This window comes from Sapajus apella, unplaced genomic scaffold (assembly GCF_009761245.1).
Source record: "Sapajus apella isolate SASKATOON/1434 unplaced genomic scaffold, GSC_monkey_1.0 scaffold2, whole genome shotgun sequence".
In the NCBI taxonomy this organism is placed as follows: Eukaryota; Metazoa; Chordata; class Mammalia; order Primates; family Cebidae; genus Sapajus; species Sapajus apella.
This window is the reverse complement of record NW_022436942.1, coordinates 60114607-60135222: the sequence shown is the minus strand read 5'-3', so window position 1 is coordinate 60135222 and position 20616 is coordinate 60114607. Positions and strand designations below refer to the sequence as shown.

Below are 20616 nucleotides of genomic sequence, written 5' to 3'. Positions count from 1 at the left end.
CTTTTTCATAATTCTACAGTATTTGTCTATTAAGCATTCTTCCAAAACTTATCTGAGATTGTTTGCTGTATTAGTATTAAAAGTTTAAGTTATTCTGTGGATGTTGAGTCCACTGAAGTTTTAAAAAATGTCTTTTCTATTGAAATTTCATTTTTACATTCTTCAAATATGTTTTGATAATTAGGTTTGAAATCATGGGAGAAGAAGAAATCGCTTTTAAAATGATTCGTACCAATGTTTCTCATGTGGTTGGCCAGTTGGATGACATAAGAAAAAACCCTAGGTACTGATTTATATATATAATTTTTAATTATGCAAATAAACCTGAATAAAAGGCAGTGGGACTGGAGAGAAGAGAGTAGCTTATTTCTGTATGGAACAGACAGAAAGGCTTAACAGTGGAGGTAGTGTTGGAGCAGGGGGTTGACTGAGAGATGGGAGTTGCAAGTTGAGGTCGGGTCCCTTATGCAGAAGGTGCAGAGGGAAGAGCCTGGACTTCTAAGAACTGGGTTCTATTAATAACATGCTGTTCAGGGAGACCCAGGGTCAGATTGTATTGTGGGGAGATGAGGCCAGGCAGCTGAGACATTCTAGAAATGCTTTTTTAGCATTATGGCATTTCTAAAAAGGTGCTTCCAGAACAGTTGGTTAGATTTATCTTGACAATTCAAAGTAAAGTTCAGATTAGCTTTTGAGGAAAAAGGAATGCTACCATAAATGTGAACATTAATCCAGTATGCTCCAGCCATTTTTGGGAGATGAATAAATTTTCATCTAAAGCCTTAACAGTTTCTTTACCAGCTCCTTAAGTGTTACTTTAGCAGGTTTGATAAAATGTGCTAAAAGTATGCATTTTTTAATTTTTAACTTTAGTGGGAAATAGGTGTTTCATCAACTTCTTTGGAAAATAAAGACACTGGCATATAAACTAGATTTTTTTGAGACAGGATCTCACTCTGTTGGCCAAGCTGGAGTGCAGTGATGGAAACACAGGTCTGTAGCCTGGACCTCTTGGGCTCAAGCATTCTTCACACCTCAGCCTCCTGAATAGCTGGAACCATAGGCATGAGCTGCTGCACCCAGCTAAAATTGAGTATTTTTGATTTCTGAGTTCTTAAAATGCATTTGGAGGTCTTTAGTTTTACCTCACTGAAGTTAGGATTTTAAAATTATAAATGATCAGAGATGTGAACCTTATTGACATTTTAAAGCCATTGTATTTTTTCTACAAATTCTGTTGTTGTTTGGAGGAGAAAGAAATTGGAATTTTGAGAAAAATAAAAATATCTTTAATGTTTACCTAGTGTCTTCAAATCCAGTAAAATACTTGATTTTTTACAAAATGTTTCCCACAAGCCAAGCAAACCATAAGCTGCAATAATTATTACCCAGTGTACAGCCCTCTTTGCATATGCTGTTCCCTCCACTTGAAGTGTACTGTTTTAATTTTTTAAAATAACTTCAGCTTTTAAGAACCAATTTTGATGGGAGCACAGAATTCTTCCCATTCTCTTGATGAGCTCTCTCAGTCATGAATAGTAATAATGTGAGAATTTACAGTTTTTAGTTGTAGCCTATACTTTTATGTCTTTGTGCCAGTTTGAAAGTTGTTGTGTTAGAGTGTTCATAGATATTTCCATGGTACTTAAAAGGACAGGGGTTTAGTAAAAAGACTCATGGCAAGCCAGGCTTTTTTCATAGTGTGCCAGGCCCAGCTGTCTCTTGTGTACCTGAACAGATTTTAACATTAACCCTTGTTTGGTTTACTTTGATGAAGGCTCATTTAAGTCACGCATGGAAAACTAGACTTCAAACTGACTTAAGCTTTAAGGACATATTCATCCCGTTAATAGGGAGTCTGGGATAGACAATATCCAGGCTTTGTTTTTCTCTGACTTTCTTAGCTCTGCTTGTGGTAGCTTCATTGTCAGATCACAGACCATTAACAAATTCAAGAACTTTAACAATGATTAAATAATACCATCTAATAGCCTGTCTTCAGATTTCCCTAGTTGCCTCTAGATGCCCTTGATAGCTGTTGTCTGCCTTTTTTGTTTGTTTTTATTCCTAGATACAGTCAAGACTCGTGTGTTATATTAGGTGAACATAGCTCTTTAGTATCCTTTAATTTAAAGCAGTCTCCAGGTTTAGAGAAAGATGAATGAGCTTTCTTTCACATACCCACCACTTGTCTTCTTTCTTATTTACTTCCATTTTATATTTGTTTACTTCCATTTATATTTGACCTTGTTTTATCTAAACACACCTACTCCATCACTGCTTCCCGATTAATTTTAAGTGAATCTCAAACATTGTATCATTTTAGCTCTACATTGTTGTATGTATTCCTAAAATATCAGGATTCTTAAAAATATAAACACAGTACCATTATCACCCTAAAAAAATCAATAATGGTTCCTTAATATGACCAACTACTTTGTCAATTTACACCTTCCACTGTTAACTTTCGTAAAGACTTATGTGTTTTTTTGGTTTTTAAGTTTGTTGGTTTGAAGTTAAATCTATGGGTTTTCCCTCCATCTCTTTTTTTACCCATATAATTTTTTGCATGTGTATATGAAGAAATCTGATTATAGATTCTATAGCTATTTTACACTTTGTCCTTCTCGGATTGAATCCTAGTTATTTAACATGTTTCTATGTCTCTTATATTTCCCATAAATTGGTAGTTGGATCTGAAGGCTTTATCAGGTTTGTTTATTTATTTTTTTTAATTTTGGCAAATCTCCTTCAAAAGTGTTGGTATCCCTACAAGCCATTTTAATGGGCCTTCAGTTTAATGACCTTTGCCTTGAAAGGAACTTGAAACAAGCAAGGAAGCACCACTGTAATCTGCTTTTTTGCCAGTCTCTAGCATCTTACAGGTTGGTTAGAGACATGCAGAAATTATCAAATTCATAGAGTCTTTAGCTATACGGCACTCTCTCTCTCTCTCAATTATTTACATGATTTTTCTTTGTAATATAACTATCAGTTCAGAGAACTTGGTTTTTATTTTTAATTTTTTAATTTTTTTTGCGACAGAGTCTCACTCTATCACGCAGGCTGGAGTGCAGTAGTGCAATCTCAGCTCATTGCAACCTGTGCCTCCCAAGTTCAAGCAATTCTCGTGCCTCAGCCTCCCGAGTAGCTGTGATTACAGGTGTGTGCAACCATGCCTGGCTAATTTTTTTTTTTTTTTAGTAGAGGTAGGGTTTTGCCATGTTGGCCAGACTGGTCTCAAATTCCTGACCTGCTGGGATTACAGGCATGAGTCACCATGCATGGCTGTCAGAGAACTTGGTTTTAGGTAACTTATTATTGTCTTTTTTTTCCCCCCTCACTGCAGCAGCCTCTGCCTCCTGGGTTCAAGCAATTCTCCTGCCTCAGCTTCCCAAATAGTTGGAACTATAGGCACACCCTGTAGTTCCGGCTAATTTTTCTATTTGTAGTAGAGATGGGGTTTCGCCATGTTGGTCACATTGGTCTCAAACTCCTAACCTCAGGTGATCTGCCTGCCTCTGCCTCCCAAAGTGCTGGGATTACAGGCATGAGCAATGGTACCTGGCTACTGATTGTCTTTCCTAGCTGCTAACAAAATATTCTAGTCAGTTAACTACATTTATTGAACAATTAAGTCAGGATACTCTAAATGGAAATCACTAAATTAATTTAATCCCACAGCTAAAAGGCCATCTACCCTAGTTCTCTTGTTTTAAGGTGAGGAATATCTAAAGAAAAATTTTATAGAGGGTCATTCCCCTAGAGATTCATATTAGCATATGTACCAATTTAAGACATAAGTCCATTTAAAGTAAATTTGAAATTCATGTTCCTTGTTTTATTAGGTCAGGATTATCTGTATGTAACCAATAACCCTGGCTCTCTGTTATTTCAGGAAGTTTGTTTGCCTAAATGACAATATTGACCACAATCATAAAGATGCCCAGACAGTGAAGGCTGTTCTCAGGGACTTCTATGAATCCATGTTCCCGATACCTTCCCAGTTTGAGCTGCCAAGAGAATATCGAAATCGTTTCCTTCATATGCATGAGCTGCAGGAATGGTAAATTCTCATGTTTCATATATGCATGTGTGTGTATAGATACATGCACATATATCTATATGTTAGTGATGAAATGTTTTTTGATTAAATTTCTTTAATGTATTATTTGCTCTGTAATTTCTTTGTATAGTTACAATTTTTATTGAGTTTAATATTAAAAAGACATTTGCATTTTAAGAGATTTGAAAAAAGGTGTAACTGGATTCTTTCAGTCTAATTGGAACTTCATTAATTTATTGAACTGTTTGTTGACCAATGTGTAAGTGAAGGGATTGCTGAGTATAAAATGAGAGGTAACACGAGGTCGTATGTACTGAGTTGATAGTCAGAGACTTTGGGGAAAATGAATTAAACTAAGTCCTGAAGGCAGAATCTCAGAAAGTGGTAAGAAGGGAACAATGAGCAAAAGCTTGGAGGTGAGAATGATCAGGGCAATTTGGGGGCTAGCCTGGCTTAGTTGGAGAATTCATACGCTGAAATAGTGGAGTGTAAACCTGGAAAGGTATTAGGAGCCATTTTATTCAGTACTTCAACAACCAGACTATCTGGTTAGCCTTTATAAACAACTGGGAAACTATGAGTAAAGGATTGAGTTAAGTGGTTTGTTTTGTTTTGTTTTGAGACAGAATCTTGCTCTGTCACCCAGGCTGGAGTGCAGTGGCGTGATGTCTGCTCACTGCAACCTCCACCTCCTGGGTTCAAGTGATTCTCGTAGCTGGGATTACAGGCCTGTGCCACCACACCCAGCTAATTTTTGTTATTTTTAGCAGAGACAGGGTTTCACCATGTTGGCTATGCTGGTCTCGAACTCCTCGGCTCAAGCGATCCTCCCGCCTTGGCCTCCCAAAGTGCTGGGATTACAGGTGTGAGCCACCACGCCTGGCCCTAATTTTCATTCTTATATTTGTTAAATCAGCTAATTTATTGAGTATCTACTGTGGGAATAATCACTAGCAATATTGAGTGTTTAAGTAACAAGTACCTAAGACCTTTGTTTTTTTAACTGTAACATGGTACTTGACTAAGAGCTTTTCATGCATATCCTTATTTAACTCTTCTAACAACTCTGTAGTAGGTTCATTGTATCCTCAGCACAGCAACAGAAAGTAACTTGCACAAGGCATCTCAGCTCCTGAATATGGAAGTCCACATAGGAACCTGGGCAGTGCATTCCCCTGGTTCTGGCCTACAACACCTGCTAAGTCTTCTTCATCATCATCACTGCCATCAGAGTAGCTACCCTTTTTCCTGAGAACCTGTTGTATGCCAGACACTGTGCTGGGCAAGATATTTACTCTCTACAATTAAAAGTATCATTATTGCCATGTTACCGATGAGAACACAGTAATATGAGTTGAGTAACTTGCTCTAGCTGAAGTAGCTGTCAAGTGGCCAATCCAGCCTGACTCCCAGCCCTCTGCACATTCCACTATATTCCAAAGCTGCTTTATAAGTTTTCTTCATCTTTCATTCTACTGCCATTGCCAACATTTAATTATAAAGATAATTTTATCTTTTGGTTTAGGAAGATTTTTGACCCTTTGCTTGCCTCTCTGTGCCAGGTGCAAGGAATGTTAAGATGAAAGACATGTGGAACCAGGCTTTGAGATGCTCACAGTCTATCCAGGGAGACAGCTACCAGGCAAATAGTGATACAGTATATTGAGGGCAGCAGTAAGAGTTCAATGCAGTTGGTGTACAGAGGAGGGACCAGCTGATTCTCTTAGGGGAAGGTGACATTTGACTTGGTTTTGAATTATGAAAATTACTTTTCCAGGTAAGAAAGAGCATTCCTGGTAGAAGAAATGGCATGTGCAAAGGCACAGAGGTATAAGACAGTCCTGTGTTGAGGAAAAAGAGAGACTGTGAAAGGCTGTATTTGAATTAGGCTTTTTTCTTTTGATAATGGACCTCCAGGACAGATTTTTTTAGATGTTTGTCATGATCAGACTTCATGATTTGAGATAAGTAATACTAGTGTGGAGGTTGGAGTAGTAAAGAAGTTATTTAGAGTGGGGCAGGGTTGTCTGGGAACTGGAGGCAGGGAGACAAATAATAAGCATTTCAATAGTCCTAAAAACAGTCAGTCAGGTGAAACCAAGGATACTGCCTAGGTAATAAAGAGAAAGCAGTAAAGGACAAATTGGGAGACACTTCAGAGGGGAAATTGGCAGACCCTGGCACTAGAACTCCTTGGTATCTTGGAGTTGGGCAAATGAGACAATTAGAATGTATATTACTGCTATCTTTATGTTTTTATTTTCATAAGGAGAATTACTGAATCATGGAGCTGAAGTGGCAAGGAATGACTTCTCACCGTTTTCACTTTCCCTTAGCTCAGAGGAAAAAGATCTTTAGGAGGTTCTAAGTGTTAACTCCCCAAATCTAATTTGTGACTGAATTTACCCTCAAGGGTCCATTTAAATAAGAAAGGAGTAGGCTTAAGAGTTATTTGAAAGGACCTTGCTTTCTGTGCTATACAAATGGTGTGAATCAGGTGTGGGTGCTCTTGTAGTCATTCCCTTGCCCTGTGGGCTGCTCGCTCCTTATTCTGCTCAGTTCTGTGTGTCATCTCCCTGCTGGCCCTGCTTCCTAGAAACTCTTGTTTCTCTTTTCTTCCATGAGTTCATGCTCCCTGCCATCTTTCCCTGGTTTTCTGCATTGACTTTATTCCTGTTCTCACAGAAGTCCATTCCTTTTGGGATATAGCACTGTACAGCCATCTCTCTGGTTGTGTTTGTCTCTCCTCGTAGACTGTGAGCCCTCTTCTAGGGCACAGATGGTGTCTGGCTGCTGAATCCACAGTGCCTCCCTAGTACATAGCAGGCGCTCAGTGGGTGGGTTCTCTGGCTGCTGGGGCAACGTGTTAGCTGTCTGTAGTCTGTGGCTGCTTAGCTCTTTAAGAATCCACATTGATTCTGAATGACACTAGACATTAGAATTGACAGAGCTGGTTATGATCCTATTAACAGATGTGGGAAATACAGGGGGAAGAACCGTGTGTGGGAGAGTGCTGTTTTGGATGTGTGACTTGAGGTAGAGACACCCACGTCCAAACAGTGGAAAATGAGAATCTGTATTGGCACAGAGGCCAGAATTTGGTAGTTACTAGCATATCTTCCAAACCTTGCGGTAAGCATTTTTATTTAATCTTTGTAACCAATTGTTCACTATTTCCAAATCACAGATGAGGAAACTGCTGTACCGCCTCTCTTTATCCCCAGTATTCTGTTGGCTCCAGGTCCAGTTGATTCTACCTCAGGAATGTCTCTTCGGTTGCTTATTTCTTTTGTCAGTGCTGCTTTTCTGGACTAAAACTAAACTACCTGCCTTCCTTGTTTGTCCATCCTTCAAATGGTCACCATGTTTACCCTGATTATGTCACATACACCCCCACCTCACCATTTCATCCACTTTCCCACTAGAGTGTTCTGTCCAGATCCCACAGTGTGGTTTTGTAGAGTAGCTACAGTTCATACCGTCTCATCTTCACCTGGCTCAGTTCCCCCCATGCTGCTGCATGGATTCACTCCACTCAGTCTTGCAGGGCCCAGCTGGCCACTGTGCCACTCTACTGCTCCTTCCCTTTCTCAGCCTATGCTTTCTTTCCCCTCAAGGCTTACAGGAAATGCCACTATCTCTGTGGTGCTGTCCTCATTTCTCTAAGTTTTTCCACAAGACTTTGCTTTTGATAATGCGTATTTCTGTCTTATGTGATGGCAAGTCATCAGTCAGCATGTCAGCAATGCCTCAGGTTTCTAAACACCTAAAGCAGGGACTTCATCTTGTTCATCTCTCTGTATCCACAGAAGTACTTATCAAGTAACCGAATGAATAAATGAATATGAATGAATACAAATGAAAGAGTGGTTTTGTTTAAGTGCCAGAAGTAATTTTCTTTTGAAGTCCTCTCCCCTCCTTGGATAACTTTACTAATTCAAGTATAGTGTTTACTATGACATAATAAAAAAAATCTGAACTCATGTTGAAAATGTATATTGTGAGCGTTTTAGCATTGCAAGTAGTACATAAATAATACTTAACTAATGGTAGTGAAACCATATACAGAAGTACATAGTTGCTTTCTTCTCTCTGCACAGGAGGGCATATAGAGACAAATTGAAGTTTTGGACCCATTGTGTACTAGCAACATTGATTATGTTTACTATATTCTCATTTTTTGCTGAACAGGTAAGTTTTATATGTTTTTATGTGGGTATTAAACAGTATTTCTCAGTATATTAGCATCTGAATGTTTTAGAAAATGATACACATTTACAATCAAAAGTACTAAGTACTGAGAGCTTTAGGATAAACGAATGGGCTTCTTGCTGCAGATGGAAGGAAATTTAGGAAACAGAGACTGGACAGGTGAACAGGACAGCCACTGAATCTTCATCTGCTTCCCAGGGAGTGTACATCTTATTTTTGATGTTTGTTACCATAGTTCCTGGCAGGTAAAAGTCTTAGGAAAAATCTCAGAAAGGCTGTACCTGCTTTTAGAGCAGAGGTCTAGTGAGGAACCTATGAGTCTCCTGTGCTGACTTAGGATGGGGAAGTAATGGAGCCCTGACTAAAAGGGGCAGCTGGTGGTAGTGGAAAGGAAAAGGAGTGTCAGTCTTTCCTGTGTGTCATCTATAACAGCAGACAATAGGGAACTAGAGAGGCAGGAGAAGGGAAGGGCAGGTTAAATCCCAGCACCCTGCTCTCTACCTACTGGAGTCACACCCCTTCCTCCTGCCATACCTACCACCCTCACAAACAAACCAGCCAATGCTGCCTCTTCCTCCCCTCCCAAATCCCAGCTGATCATTCAAACTGTGGCTTATGTTTGGGCAAAGCCCTGATTCCACCTAACGATGAAGGAACAAGCCAGTCCTACATGGTTGGAGAGAGGTAAGACAGGGTAAACATAAAGATCCCAGATGGAGAACATAAAGAACACATTTTAGGCTGGGCATGGTGGCTTATGCCTGTAATCCCAGCACTTTGGGAAGCTGTGGCAGGTGGATTCCTTGAGATCAGGAATTTGAAACCAGCCTGGCCAACATGGTGAAACCTCATCTTTACCAAAAATAAAAAATTGGCCAGGCCTGGTCATAGGCACCTGTAGTTTCAGCTACTCAGGAGGCTCAGGCAAGATAATCGCTTGAACCTGGGAGGTAGAGGTTGCGGTGAGCTGAGATCGTGCCACTGCACTCCAGCCTGAGTGACAGAGTGAGTGAGATTCTGTCTCAAAAAGGAAAAAAAAAGAAACTACACATTTTTTAATTGAAATTTTATTATAATGTTGATGTGGTTTTCTATTTCAGATGTGTTATGGCTAAACTCTTTATGAGAAAAAAGTATTCAAGTTCTAAGCTACTAATTTAAAAATGAACTTTTTATATTACAATCCATTTTTAAATTGGGTGTTGCCTGTGTTCTCCAGTGTTTGTGATTAAGTAGCGGGGAGAAATGCTGGTAGGATTTTCAATATAGGTATGTGGTTTATTTTTAATCCTATCTTAGAAATGTAGTCATTTTCAAACCCAGAGACAGTGTCTTTTGGCTAAATAGAGCCAGTTTCCTTCAGTAGAAAGACTTGACAAATGAACATCTTGAAAATAGATATGCCTTGGTAATAGCTGTGTTAAAGTCTGTAGTTGTAGGTCTTAGAAAAATGAAGCATGGGCCAAAATAATTTTAATCCTCTTGGGTCTCTTTGTGGGCCCATATCTAGGCGTATTGACCCTACAAAGCTAAATGAAACTAATGTTTGTTTTTGTTTTGGAAGAGGAATGATGGAGATTTGTTTATTGTCTGTTTTTTGTATATAAGATTGTGGAAATGATTAAGGTTATATGGCTCTTAGAAAGTTTAATGCACTTATACTCTTTCTTCAACATGAGAATTAAAATGCATTTTCTGTCTTTCATCATTTAGTTAATTGCACTTAAGCGGAAGATATTTCCCAGAAGGAGGATACACAAAGAAGCTAGTCCTGATCGAATCAGAGTATAGAAGATCTTCATTTGAAAACCATCTACCTCAGCGTTTACTGAGCATTTTAAAACTCAGCTTCACAGAGATATCTTTGTGATGTGATGCTTAGCAGTTTGGCCCAAAGAAGGAAAACATCTAGTACCATGCTGTTTTGTGGCATGAATATAGCCCACTGACCAGGAATTATTTAACCAACCCACTGAAAACTTGTGTGTTGAGCAGCTCTGAACTGGTTTTACTTTTAAAGATTTGCTCATGGACCTGTCATCCTTTTTATAAAAAGGCTCACTGACAAGAGACAGCTGCTAATTTCCCACAACAATCATTGCAGACTAATACAAGAGGCCTGTGCCAGCTGGGAATGATTGCTGAGAGGTCCCAGTCTTTGCATTCCAAAGCCTTTTGCTAAAGTTTTGCACTTTTTTTTTTCATTTCCTATTTTTAAAATAAGTAGTTACTAAGTTAACTAGTTATTCTTGCTTCTGAGTATAATGAATTGGGATGTCTAAACCTATTTTTATAGATGTTATTTAAATAATGCAGCAATATCATCTCACTGACAATACCTAAATTATGAGTTTTATTAACGTTTAAGACTGTAAATGGTCTTAAACCACTAATAACTACTGAAGAGCTCAGTGATTGACATAAGAAATTATTTGTAATTATTGACTTCAGCCCCTACAAATACTATGATTTCATGTGCAGGTTTAATTTCAAAGGGCTAGAGTTAAGTAACAGTGCTGCTTACCAGATGTAATTATGTTTTGGAAATGTACATATTCAAACAGAAGTGCCTCATTTTAGAAATGAGTAGTGCTGATGGCACTGGCACAGTACAGTGTTGTCTTGTTTGATACTCTTTGGTATATTCCAGTAGCTATCCCTCTTAGCTGGTTTTAGATAAAGCAGAGGCCAGCAAACTTCTCTGTATAAGGCTGGATAGTAAATTATTGCAGGCCACCTATGTCTTTGTCATATATTCTTTGTTGTTTAGTTTGCTTTTTTCAAACAGCCCTCTAAAAATGTAAAAACAATGTTTAGCTTGCAGCTGTACAAAAACAGGCCACCAGCCAGATCTGACCCTCAGGCCATCATTTGCCAATCACTGAGAATTAGTTTTTTGTTTCATTTTGTTTTGTTTTTTTTGAGACGGATTCTCGCTCTTTCACTCAGGCTAGAGTACAGTGGTATAATCTCAGCTCACTGCAACCTCCGCCTCCTAGATTCAAGCAGTTCTCCTGTCTCAGCCTCCAGAGTAGCTGGAACTACAGGTGCACACCACCACACCCAGCTAATTTTTGAAGTTTTAGTAGAGACGGGGTTTCACCATATTGGTCAGGCTGGTCTCGAACTCCTGACTTCAGGTGGTCCACCCACCTCCGCCTCCCAGAGTGCTGGGGTTACAGGCGAGAGCCACTGCACCCAGCTGAGAATTAGCATTTTTATGTATGGTTAAACCTTGGTGTCTAGCCATATTTTATTTATGTCACAATACAATAGATTTGTGGAGACCAGATTCCAAGAGCTTCTTTTGAACTCTAACAGGTATTTTAGATCGTGTTCTCAATAGTATTCTTTCGAAATGGCATACATCTTTTGTACAAAGAACTTGAAATGTAAATACTGTATTTGTGCTGTAAGAGTTGTGTATATCAAAAACTGAAATCTCATAAAGAGTTAAATTTTTGTCTGACACTTTGATTTTTAAATCTTTGAGGATTGAGTTTACTGTTACCCAGATTCAGCAGTCACTTGACTACCTTTACTGTATATCAGGTTCTATGCTGAACATTACTAAAATTAAGTAGAAGGTAAGGAAAGATTAGTATTATGCAGAAGAATGTTGCTTTATGGGGGAAAATAGGTTCTAAATGGAATTTATCGTGTAAAAATTTGGGAGGCTATCTGGGTATCATTTTAAAAGCTAAGAATTTACTCTAGAAAAGTTAGAGAAATGAATATTTGGCTATAATGACTATTTCTGTGGTTAGATGAATATAGTCCATAGCTAATTAGGAGCTTGATAATGGGATGGACAATACAATTGTAGGCCATTCATAGACTCATTCTAATGATTTTGTGATTCAGTAGAATCATTAGCATAGAGGAACCTTAGAAGTTGATGAGCAGTCAGATATTCAGAATCATTAGTTCAAATCAAATCCTATAGAAGGTCACTGTGTTGTAGTCTTTCTGTGCTGCTGTAACAAAATACCTCAGACTGGGTAATTTACAAAGAACAGAAATTAGTTTTCTTATAGTTCTGGAGGCTGAGAGTCTAAGATCAATTGGCTAGCAGGTTTGGTTGTCTGATGAGGGCTGCTTTCTGCTTCTAAGCTGGCTTCTTGAATGCCGTATCCCCACAGAGCAGAAGGGCAAGAAGGCATAAGCTGCCTCTGTCAAGCCCTTTAATAAAGGCATCTAATTGAATTCATGAGGGCTCTGTTCCCATGACTTAATCACCCTCTGAAAGCCCTATCTCATAATACTTTTAAATTGCTAATTAAGTTTCAGTATAAATTTTGGACAGATAAAAACATTAACCACAGCATTCTGTGATACAGAAGAAGAAAAGCTGCTCCTCCTACCCGATTCTCAAGGTGTTGCCTCTAGCTCTCAGCTGCTTCAAGCAGAGTTTCAAAACAACTATCTGGACCAAACCTTGCTTTTTATTGGCAAGGACACCAAGGACGGGGGATTACATGACTTGCTCAAGGTGTTACAACCAGTTAGGCAGAGGTACGGTGGGAACCCAGGTTGTCCCTCTTTTCTGTCCCCACCAACCCATGTTGGCTCCCCAGGACTGTGGCACGTGTGGGTGAAGAGCACACCTTGCAGTCAGACTATGGGAGTTCAAGTCCTGGATTCTGGACACTGCTTGCTGTGATTTAGCTTTCTCTGCCGAAGTGTGGGAGGCAATACTGGTAACTACCACAGAGGCTTATGGTGATAATTAAAGGAAATGACATGTGCAACACACCCAGTCCAGTGCCTGGCAAATAGTCCTGCCTGCTAAACGTCAGTGGTGATGATGGTAATGATGAAAGTTTGAGTAAAAGATTGTTGTCCAGGCCAGAGGTGAGGCTCCTAGTCTAGTCATTAGGGTGAAATGATTACATTGCTCTTAGCTAAGAAAGTGACACATTTTCTAATTAAAAAGGATTTTTAATCAACCTTATGTCTTCGAAAGTGATTTTTTGTTTGTTTGTTTCTTTTGAGACAGGATCTCACTTTGTCACACCAGGCCTGGAGAGCAGTGGCGTGATCTCAGCCCACTGCAGCCTCTACCTTCCAGGCTCAAGCAGTCCTCTCACCTAGCCTCCTGAGCAGCTCTGACTACAGGTGTGCTCCACCATACCTGACTAAGTTTATTTTTTTTGTAGAGACAAGCCCTCACTATGTTATCCAGGCTATCTTGAACTCCTGGGCTCAACCAATACTCCTGCCTTGGCCTTGCATGGTGCTGGGATTATAGATGTGAGCCTCTGTGCCTGGAAAAAGTTTTCATTTTAAAAAGTCTTTCTCCATATGCCAAAAAGTATACAAATAATAACTAACAGATCAAGGATTTAAACTAAGTGTAATCGCTACTTAGGTCAAAACATCTAAGGAAGAAACTGCACCAATCCCACACAAATTCTTCCACAGAGCATAAAAAAGGAAAATACAGTATCATCCAACTCATCACTTGCAACACAATCCCAACACTAAAACCTGGCTCAGATATCACAAAACAAAAACCATGGGCAGTCTACTGCAAAAGAATCTCAAACAAAACACTAGCAAGCCAAATTCAGTTATTCCCAAAAGAACAGTACGTCACAGTAAGCCATGCCTACTCCAGGAATGCAAATTTGGCCCAACACTTGAAAATCAATTCACCACATCTGCAGGACCAAAAGAGAAAATGCATGATAATCTCAACAGATCTTTCTTTAAAAAAGACCATGAAAATTTTTTAAAAGACCAGCAGAAAATTCTCATCTGCTTAACAGTTACCAAGACTTTGATACATTTGTTCACTCTCTTTATCTGTTTTTCTTGTGATATCTTTTAAGGGAAATCCCAGGCTTCATGGTGACATGAGTACAGAGCTGTGGTGGTTAAATGGATGTGAAGGGGGCTTCTTGTCAGTATAACTGCTATTCTCTCACTTGCCCTGATAACAGCTACATCTTACTGCACACATTCTATGTGCTAAGTGCTTTATGTTCATAACCTCGTTTAATCCACATCATATCCCCATTTATCAGTAAGGGAACTGGGGCCTAACTAGGTTTAGTGCCTCAACTAAGGTCTCACTATTAAGTGACAGAGACAGCTTTTCCACCCAAGTCTCTACAAAATTAATTTTTAGCTACTAAATAAACTTGGATTGCAAGGGACAAATCTAACTCAAGTTTCTTAAGGAAAAACAGGGGTACAGGAGGAACTATGGCTCAGCACCATCCATCTGTGCCTCTCTATGCACAGCAGCTTTTCTCTCCTTAGTGAGGACATGGCAGCTCCTGGCTCACATCCTCCAGAGAGGCGAGGAAGCTTCCTCTCTGGCTTCAATATAGAAAACCCGGTGGGAGATGAGTTACTGTGATTGGCTCATTCTAGACTCTGTGCCTACCTCTGTAGCCAGAAGGATGGAGATTTTTACCAAAGGAAGGAGGGAAGGGATGCTGGGCTGACAAAAACATCACCTTCCAGCTTCACAGATTAGAAATTGGTGCATGTAGAAGACCAAATTCCTGGATTAGGTATTCAAGGTGAAGGCAAGTCACCGTACTCGAAAACAACTGGAAAAATCAAATGTGTTGATACAGAATACAGTGAAACTTGTAAATATTTCATTACTGAAAGGATTCAAAAAAATGTTTGTAAAGCATTAGTACAGTACCTGCCACATAATAAATGCACCATAAATGGTGCATTTATTGCACCATTTGTGCAATAATGGTGCATAAATTGGTCCCAACTGGAATCCTGCTTGTCCTCTCTTGCCAGCCTCATTCTTAGCCTCATAGTCCGTCAGCCACATTGCATTCTTTAAAATGCAGATTTCCCAGATAACCCCGCACAGAGTTAACTTGGTAGAAGCCTGGAAATCTGCATTCTATCACCTTCCACCCCTCCCCACTGTGTCAGGTAATCCCGATACTGGCTGGTCTATGAACTGCACTTTGAGAAACTGACATTTGAAGCTATGTACATATATGAGAACACTGAGAGAAAGTGTATCAATTGAGAAAACTGAGTAAAACCAAGCTTTGGGCAACTCCAACAAGTAAGAGTTCTTTGAATGAGGAGGAGCTAGCTAAGATCCTCAGAAGTTGCTAGAATGGTAACAGGAGACTGTGTAAACTGTGCAAACCAAAGGAAGATTGAAAGGAGGGAGAAAAACCAGAGTGGTAAACCAGAGTGGTCAACAGTGCTGACTGCTGCCAAGAGTCAAGTGAGATGACCAGAGAATGTCCATTTGATTTAACAAGATGGGATCGCTGGTGACTTTAGAGCAAGAACCATTTTAGATGAGTGGTGAGGGCCAAAGTTGGTTTAGAGTGGCTTAAAGAATACATGGAGTTTGGTGTGGTGGCTCACAAATGCTGCTGGCTCACACCAAATTGCAATCAGCATTTTGGGAGGTTCAGGTGAGCGGATCACTTGAGGTCAGGAGTTCAAGACAAAAATTAGCTGGGCCTGATGGTGCACACCTATAATCCCAGCTACTGGTCGCTGAGGCAGGAGAATCACTTGAACCTAGGAGGTACAGGTTGCAGTAAACTAAGATTGCATCATTGCACACCAGCTGGGCAGCAGAGTGAGACTTCGTGTCAACAACAAAAGAAGAGTACATGGGAGGTGAAGAAATTGAGGCAACAGTCTTAAGATAATTCTTTCTTAGAATTCTGGCTGCAAGAGGAAGAGATAGGGGAAGAGTAGTTGTTTTGGAAATAAGGCCCAGGTTTTCTTTTTTTTTTTTTTTTTTTGTAAGTTGTGAGAGATGTGAGTATTTGTAAAGGTGAATGGGAGAGATGGAGCAGAGAAAGAGAGGCTGAAGATACAGAACAGAGAGAAGTATGGGTAGTTAAGATTCCTGGAAGACAAGAGGCCATGGAACCGAGAACAGAAGGACATCTCCCCTAGTCTAATGGGGAAGGACAGACACAAATGCAGGCCTTCCTGCCTGCTTGCTTGCTTTCCTTCTTTCTTTCTTTCTTTTCATTCTTTCTTTTTCTTTCCCTTCCTTTCCTTCCTTCCTCCCTTCCTTTCCTTCCTTCCTTCCTTCCTTCCTTTCTTCCTTCCCTTCCTTCCTTCCTTCCTTCCTTCCTTCCTTCCTTCCTTCCTTCCTTCCTTCCTTCCTTTCCTTCCTTTCCTTCCTTTCCTTCCTTTCCCTCCTTTCCCTCCTTTCCTTTCTTTTTTTTGAGAGAGAGTTTTGCTCTTCTTGCTCAGGCTGGAGTGCAATGGCATGATCTCGACTTACTGCAACCCCTGCCTCCCAGGTTCAAGTGATTTTTCTGCCTCAGCCCCCCGAGTAACTGGGATTACAGGCATGCACCGCCAATCCAGTCTAGTTTTTTATTTTTAGTAGAGACAGGGTTTCTCCATGTTGGTCAGGCTGGTCTCGAACTCCTGACCTCAGGTGATCCACCTGCCTCAGCCTCTCAAAGTGCTGGGATTATAGGCATGAGCCACTGCGCCTGGCCAGGTTTTAGGTTTCATGGCAGAAGTTTTGCGGTTTTATGTCTGAACTACATCCTAAGAAAAATAAATAGAAAAAGGGTCGAATACTGAGTGTGAAGGGGGAGTTGAGAAGGGAAGTAACAGTCTTGAAGGTTGAGTAGAGTAGAAAAGGCTTAAAATGGTAATTGAGAATGACTTGGCCAGAGGGAAATGGGAGAACTGGAGCAATGTTAAGGGCCCATTTGAGACTGGAACTCATAAATTTAAAGTACAAATTTGCCCTATTAAGTGATTTTCTCTTGAGGCATAGGAACAGGGGCAGGAACAGAGGAAGACAGGTGAAGGGGAGTAAGGAAAGGGAAGAAATAAGGTGCAGACTTTCCAATTACAATATCTAAAAATGGGGTGGAGAAGGCTGCATTGAAATGAATAGTGGCATTTGCACAAAGACTTGAAGGAGAAGGGGGCAAGCCATGTGTATAACCTGAATTCCAAACTAGGTACTAGGTAAAGACAGTAAGATAAAGGACGATTACAAGTCAGTCTCAGTCACAAAAATGGACACAAAATGCTGAACAAACCTTGTGCTTAAAGACTTAACCCATCATGATCAACTCAGGCTTAATCACAGGAATAAAATTTCAGTTTAACATCAGAAAAAATATGCAAATCTTATTTACCACTTTAACAAAGGAAAAAATTCATATGATCATTTCGATAGCTATAGTGTGATAACCTGCTTTTTGCCAGCTAAAACTCTTTCTCAGACTAAAAGCTGTTCAGGCTTTATGTTAGCTTCCTGAGCCAGACAGACTCCATCTTATCTTCTTCATTTTAGTTATTTTCCCACCATTAAGTATGTAACTATAGTATGTAGCTGGGGGCAGGCTGACACTGGGTACCTCCAGGAATGCATTTGTTGATAAGAGGCCGAGTTAAGTGGTACCCACAGAGCCTGGGAATGCAGGTGCTGTCGAGTGCCCAGAGCCCCTGTTATCTATAAGTTGTATGTCTTTCATAACAGCTTTACCCCTTGCACCTGGCACTGTTTTATTTCTCATGTACTAGTTTATCTTTTAACTTTTTGCTTACTCTGCTTTTGTGAAAAATTTGCTTCAGTTAGGTTCCCCTCCCTTTTAAAACTAGAGTATAAAAGACCACCTAACTTTTTCTTAGGGGCCAAGAGAATTTGGGGCGTTAGCCACCTCTCTGTCACCGGCATAAGAAAGGACTCATAATTCAATCTCAGAGTGTGGCAAATTCCTTGACTCACTCAGGTACAACAATAGAAAAGACTTTAATCATTGCAACACTCGTTCATGATTTAAAACAAGACAAAAACAAGAAAGGAATAAACAGACTTAGCAAACTAAGAGTTTAGAATTGAAGATAAATTTTCAAAAAGGGCAACTACCAAAAAGCTACATACAGTATCATTGTTATTAATAGAAACTTTAGAAGGATGCCCTTTAAGATAGGAAAGAAGACAAGAATGTCTGTATCAGTGCCTCTATTCATCTTTGTACTAAAGATCCCAGTCAGTGCATTCAGAAAAGGAAAAAAAAAACTAAGGAGTGAAAAGGAAAAAACAAAATGTCATTATTCACAGATGATATGATTATAAAATCCTAGATTCTACTAAATTATTAGGAGTAATGAGTATAACAAGCTACTAAATATAAGAATATCAGAAAGCAATTACATTTTTACATATCAGTGGCAATTAGAATAGCAACAAAATGTTATTTATAAATATCTAATAAAACGTGTAAAACTTACATAGATAGATTAATTGAATGATATTAAATACATTCTAAATAAATTGAAAATATACTATGTTCAAGAATAGGAAGACTTAGTTCTCTTTAAATTGATTTATAAATTCTATGAAATTCCAGTACAAATCCAGCAAGTTTCTTTTAATGGATGTTGGAAGAGCGATTCTAAAATTACTTAAAAAGCAAAAGTTCAAGAATATACAGGATACTTATGAAGAAAAAATAAGGTCTTATATTTGTCCTATAGATACCAAACGTTTAATAAAGCTGGAGTGATGAAAACTGGTTGTGGCACAGAGGTAGGCAAACTAACTAGTGGAACAGGCTAGGAAGCTGACTTAAGAACATATGAAAACTTGACATATGACGTAGGTGATCTAGGGAGAGCACACACTTTTCAATAAATGATCATACAACAGTTGGTTTCCACATGGGGGGAAAAGTAATTGGATCCCATCTGACACCATGCACAAAAATCAATTTAGAGGAATGAAGTCTTAAAAATGAAACATAAAACCTTAAAACTTTTACAGAAACTATAGGGGAATATTTTTATGACTTCAGAGTAAAGATACATTTCTTTGAAAAGACACAGAAAAACAAACCATAAATATTAATACCCAGCATATATAAAGGCCTACAAAAGAATAAGAAACTTGTGTGGGGCGCGGTGGCTCACTCCTTAATCCCAGAAATTTGGGAGGCTGAGGTGGGAGGATCACTTGAGGTCAGGAGTTCAAGACCAGCCTAAGCCTACATGGTGAAGCCCCATCTCAAAATTAGCTGGGCATTGTGGGGCAGGCGGGGGTGGTGGGGGGGACGGTGGAGTCTGTAATCCTAGCTACTCAGGAGGCTGAAGCAGGAGAATTGCTTGAACCTGGGAGGTGGAGGTTGCAGTGAGCCGAGATTGCACCACTGTATTCCATCCTGGGTGACAGAGCAAGACTCCATCTCGGAAAAAAAAAAAAAAAAGAAAAGAAAACAAGAAAAAGAAACATGTAACACCCAATTGAAAAACAGGCAAGAAACCCAAATAGATATTTTAAGAAAAAGGAAATGCACATGGCCAATAAGGATTAAAAGAGCTGAATCTTATGAGTGACTGGAGGAATGAATATTCCTCCAAAAGAAATACCATTTTACATCCACTAGAATGGCAAAACTATAAAATCTGATTACACTGAGTGATAATGAATATATGTAACAAAGGGAACTCATCCAGTGGGTGGGAGTATAATTGTAAAACAATTATTTGGTTTAACTGAAAATCATCTAGCAATTTCCCTCCTAGATATTGTGCTCTGTAGAAACTCCAGCAGGTATGCAAGAGATTTGAATATTCACAATAACATTGTTCATATAAGCCTTTTTTCGGGAAATTCCCAAGATATCCATGACAAGAAAGTCAATGAATAAACTGTGAAACAGTGTCACCAGGGAGTATTAACACAGTAGTGAAAATGAACATTATTATGTGTAATAATACAGATTCCCTCAGTAGCATAATGTTGAGTTTAAAAAAACTGTCAGAATACTCTTATGGGACAATTTTTTATAATGACAAACGTGAATGAAACTAAGTCATGTTCAACGACACAGTTTCATGTGGTAATAAAACTTAGAAAATGAGGGAGGATGAATGATTTACATAAATTTAGGTTAATTTTCTTATATCCCTGAATGGGGAAGGGTGAGGGACCAGGTGGGGATCAGATGGAGGGCCTGCCTGAGGAGATTCAGTGAATGTTGGTAAAGCTTTACTTCATAAATTAGGTGGTATGTTCGTGATGTTTCATAATTTACATACTATTCTGCAATTTTCTCTTTTTTTTGACAAGGGGTCTCACTCTGTCCCCTCAGGTGATCTGTCTGCCTTGGCCTCCCAAAGTGCTGGTATTACTGGCATGAGCCATGGCACCACCTGGCCCAATTTTTTTTTTTTTTTTTTTTTAATTTGAGACGAAGTTTCACCCTTGTCGCCTAGGCTGGAGTGCAGTGGTGCGATCTTAGCTAAAGCAAGCTCTGCCTCCCAGGTTCAAGGGATTCTCCTACCTCAGCCTCCCGACTAGCTGGGACTACGGGCACCCAACAACAAACCTAATTTTTTTTTTT

The 20616-nt window shown here is 39.4% G+C and overlaps 1 protein-coding gene across 4 annotated transcripts in view; it reads left to right on the top strand.

Annotated features, from left to right (window-relative positions):
- Positions 1–11869, top strand: part of GNPTAB (N-acetylglucosamine-1-phosphate transferase subunits alpha and beta) — an 82465-nt gene extending 70596 nt beyond the window's left edge. The window contains exons 18-22 of one of the 4 annotated variants that reach the window (XR_004275524.1): positions 185–283; positions 3899–4066; positions 8167–8257; positions 9379–9547; positions 9992–10082. Coding sequence is in view for 3 of the 4 variants with exons in the window: in XM_032299313.1 (XP_032155204.1) it covers positions 185–283; positions 3899–4066; positions 8167–8257; positions 9992–10069 (436 nt within the window). In the remaining variant the exon portion in view is untranslated. Of the gene's footprint in view, positions 1–184; positions 284–947; positions 1300–3898; positions 4067–8166; positions 8258–8403; positions 9072–9378; positions 9548–9991 lie in introns of those variants that run through there. The other 3 variants (XM_032299313.1, XM_032299320.1, XM_032299334.1) reach the window with 3 other exon arrangements.
- Positions 11870–20616: the final 8747 nt, after the last annotated feature.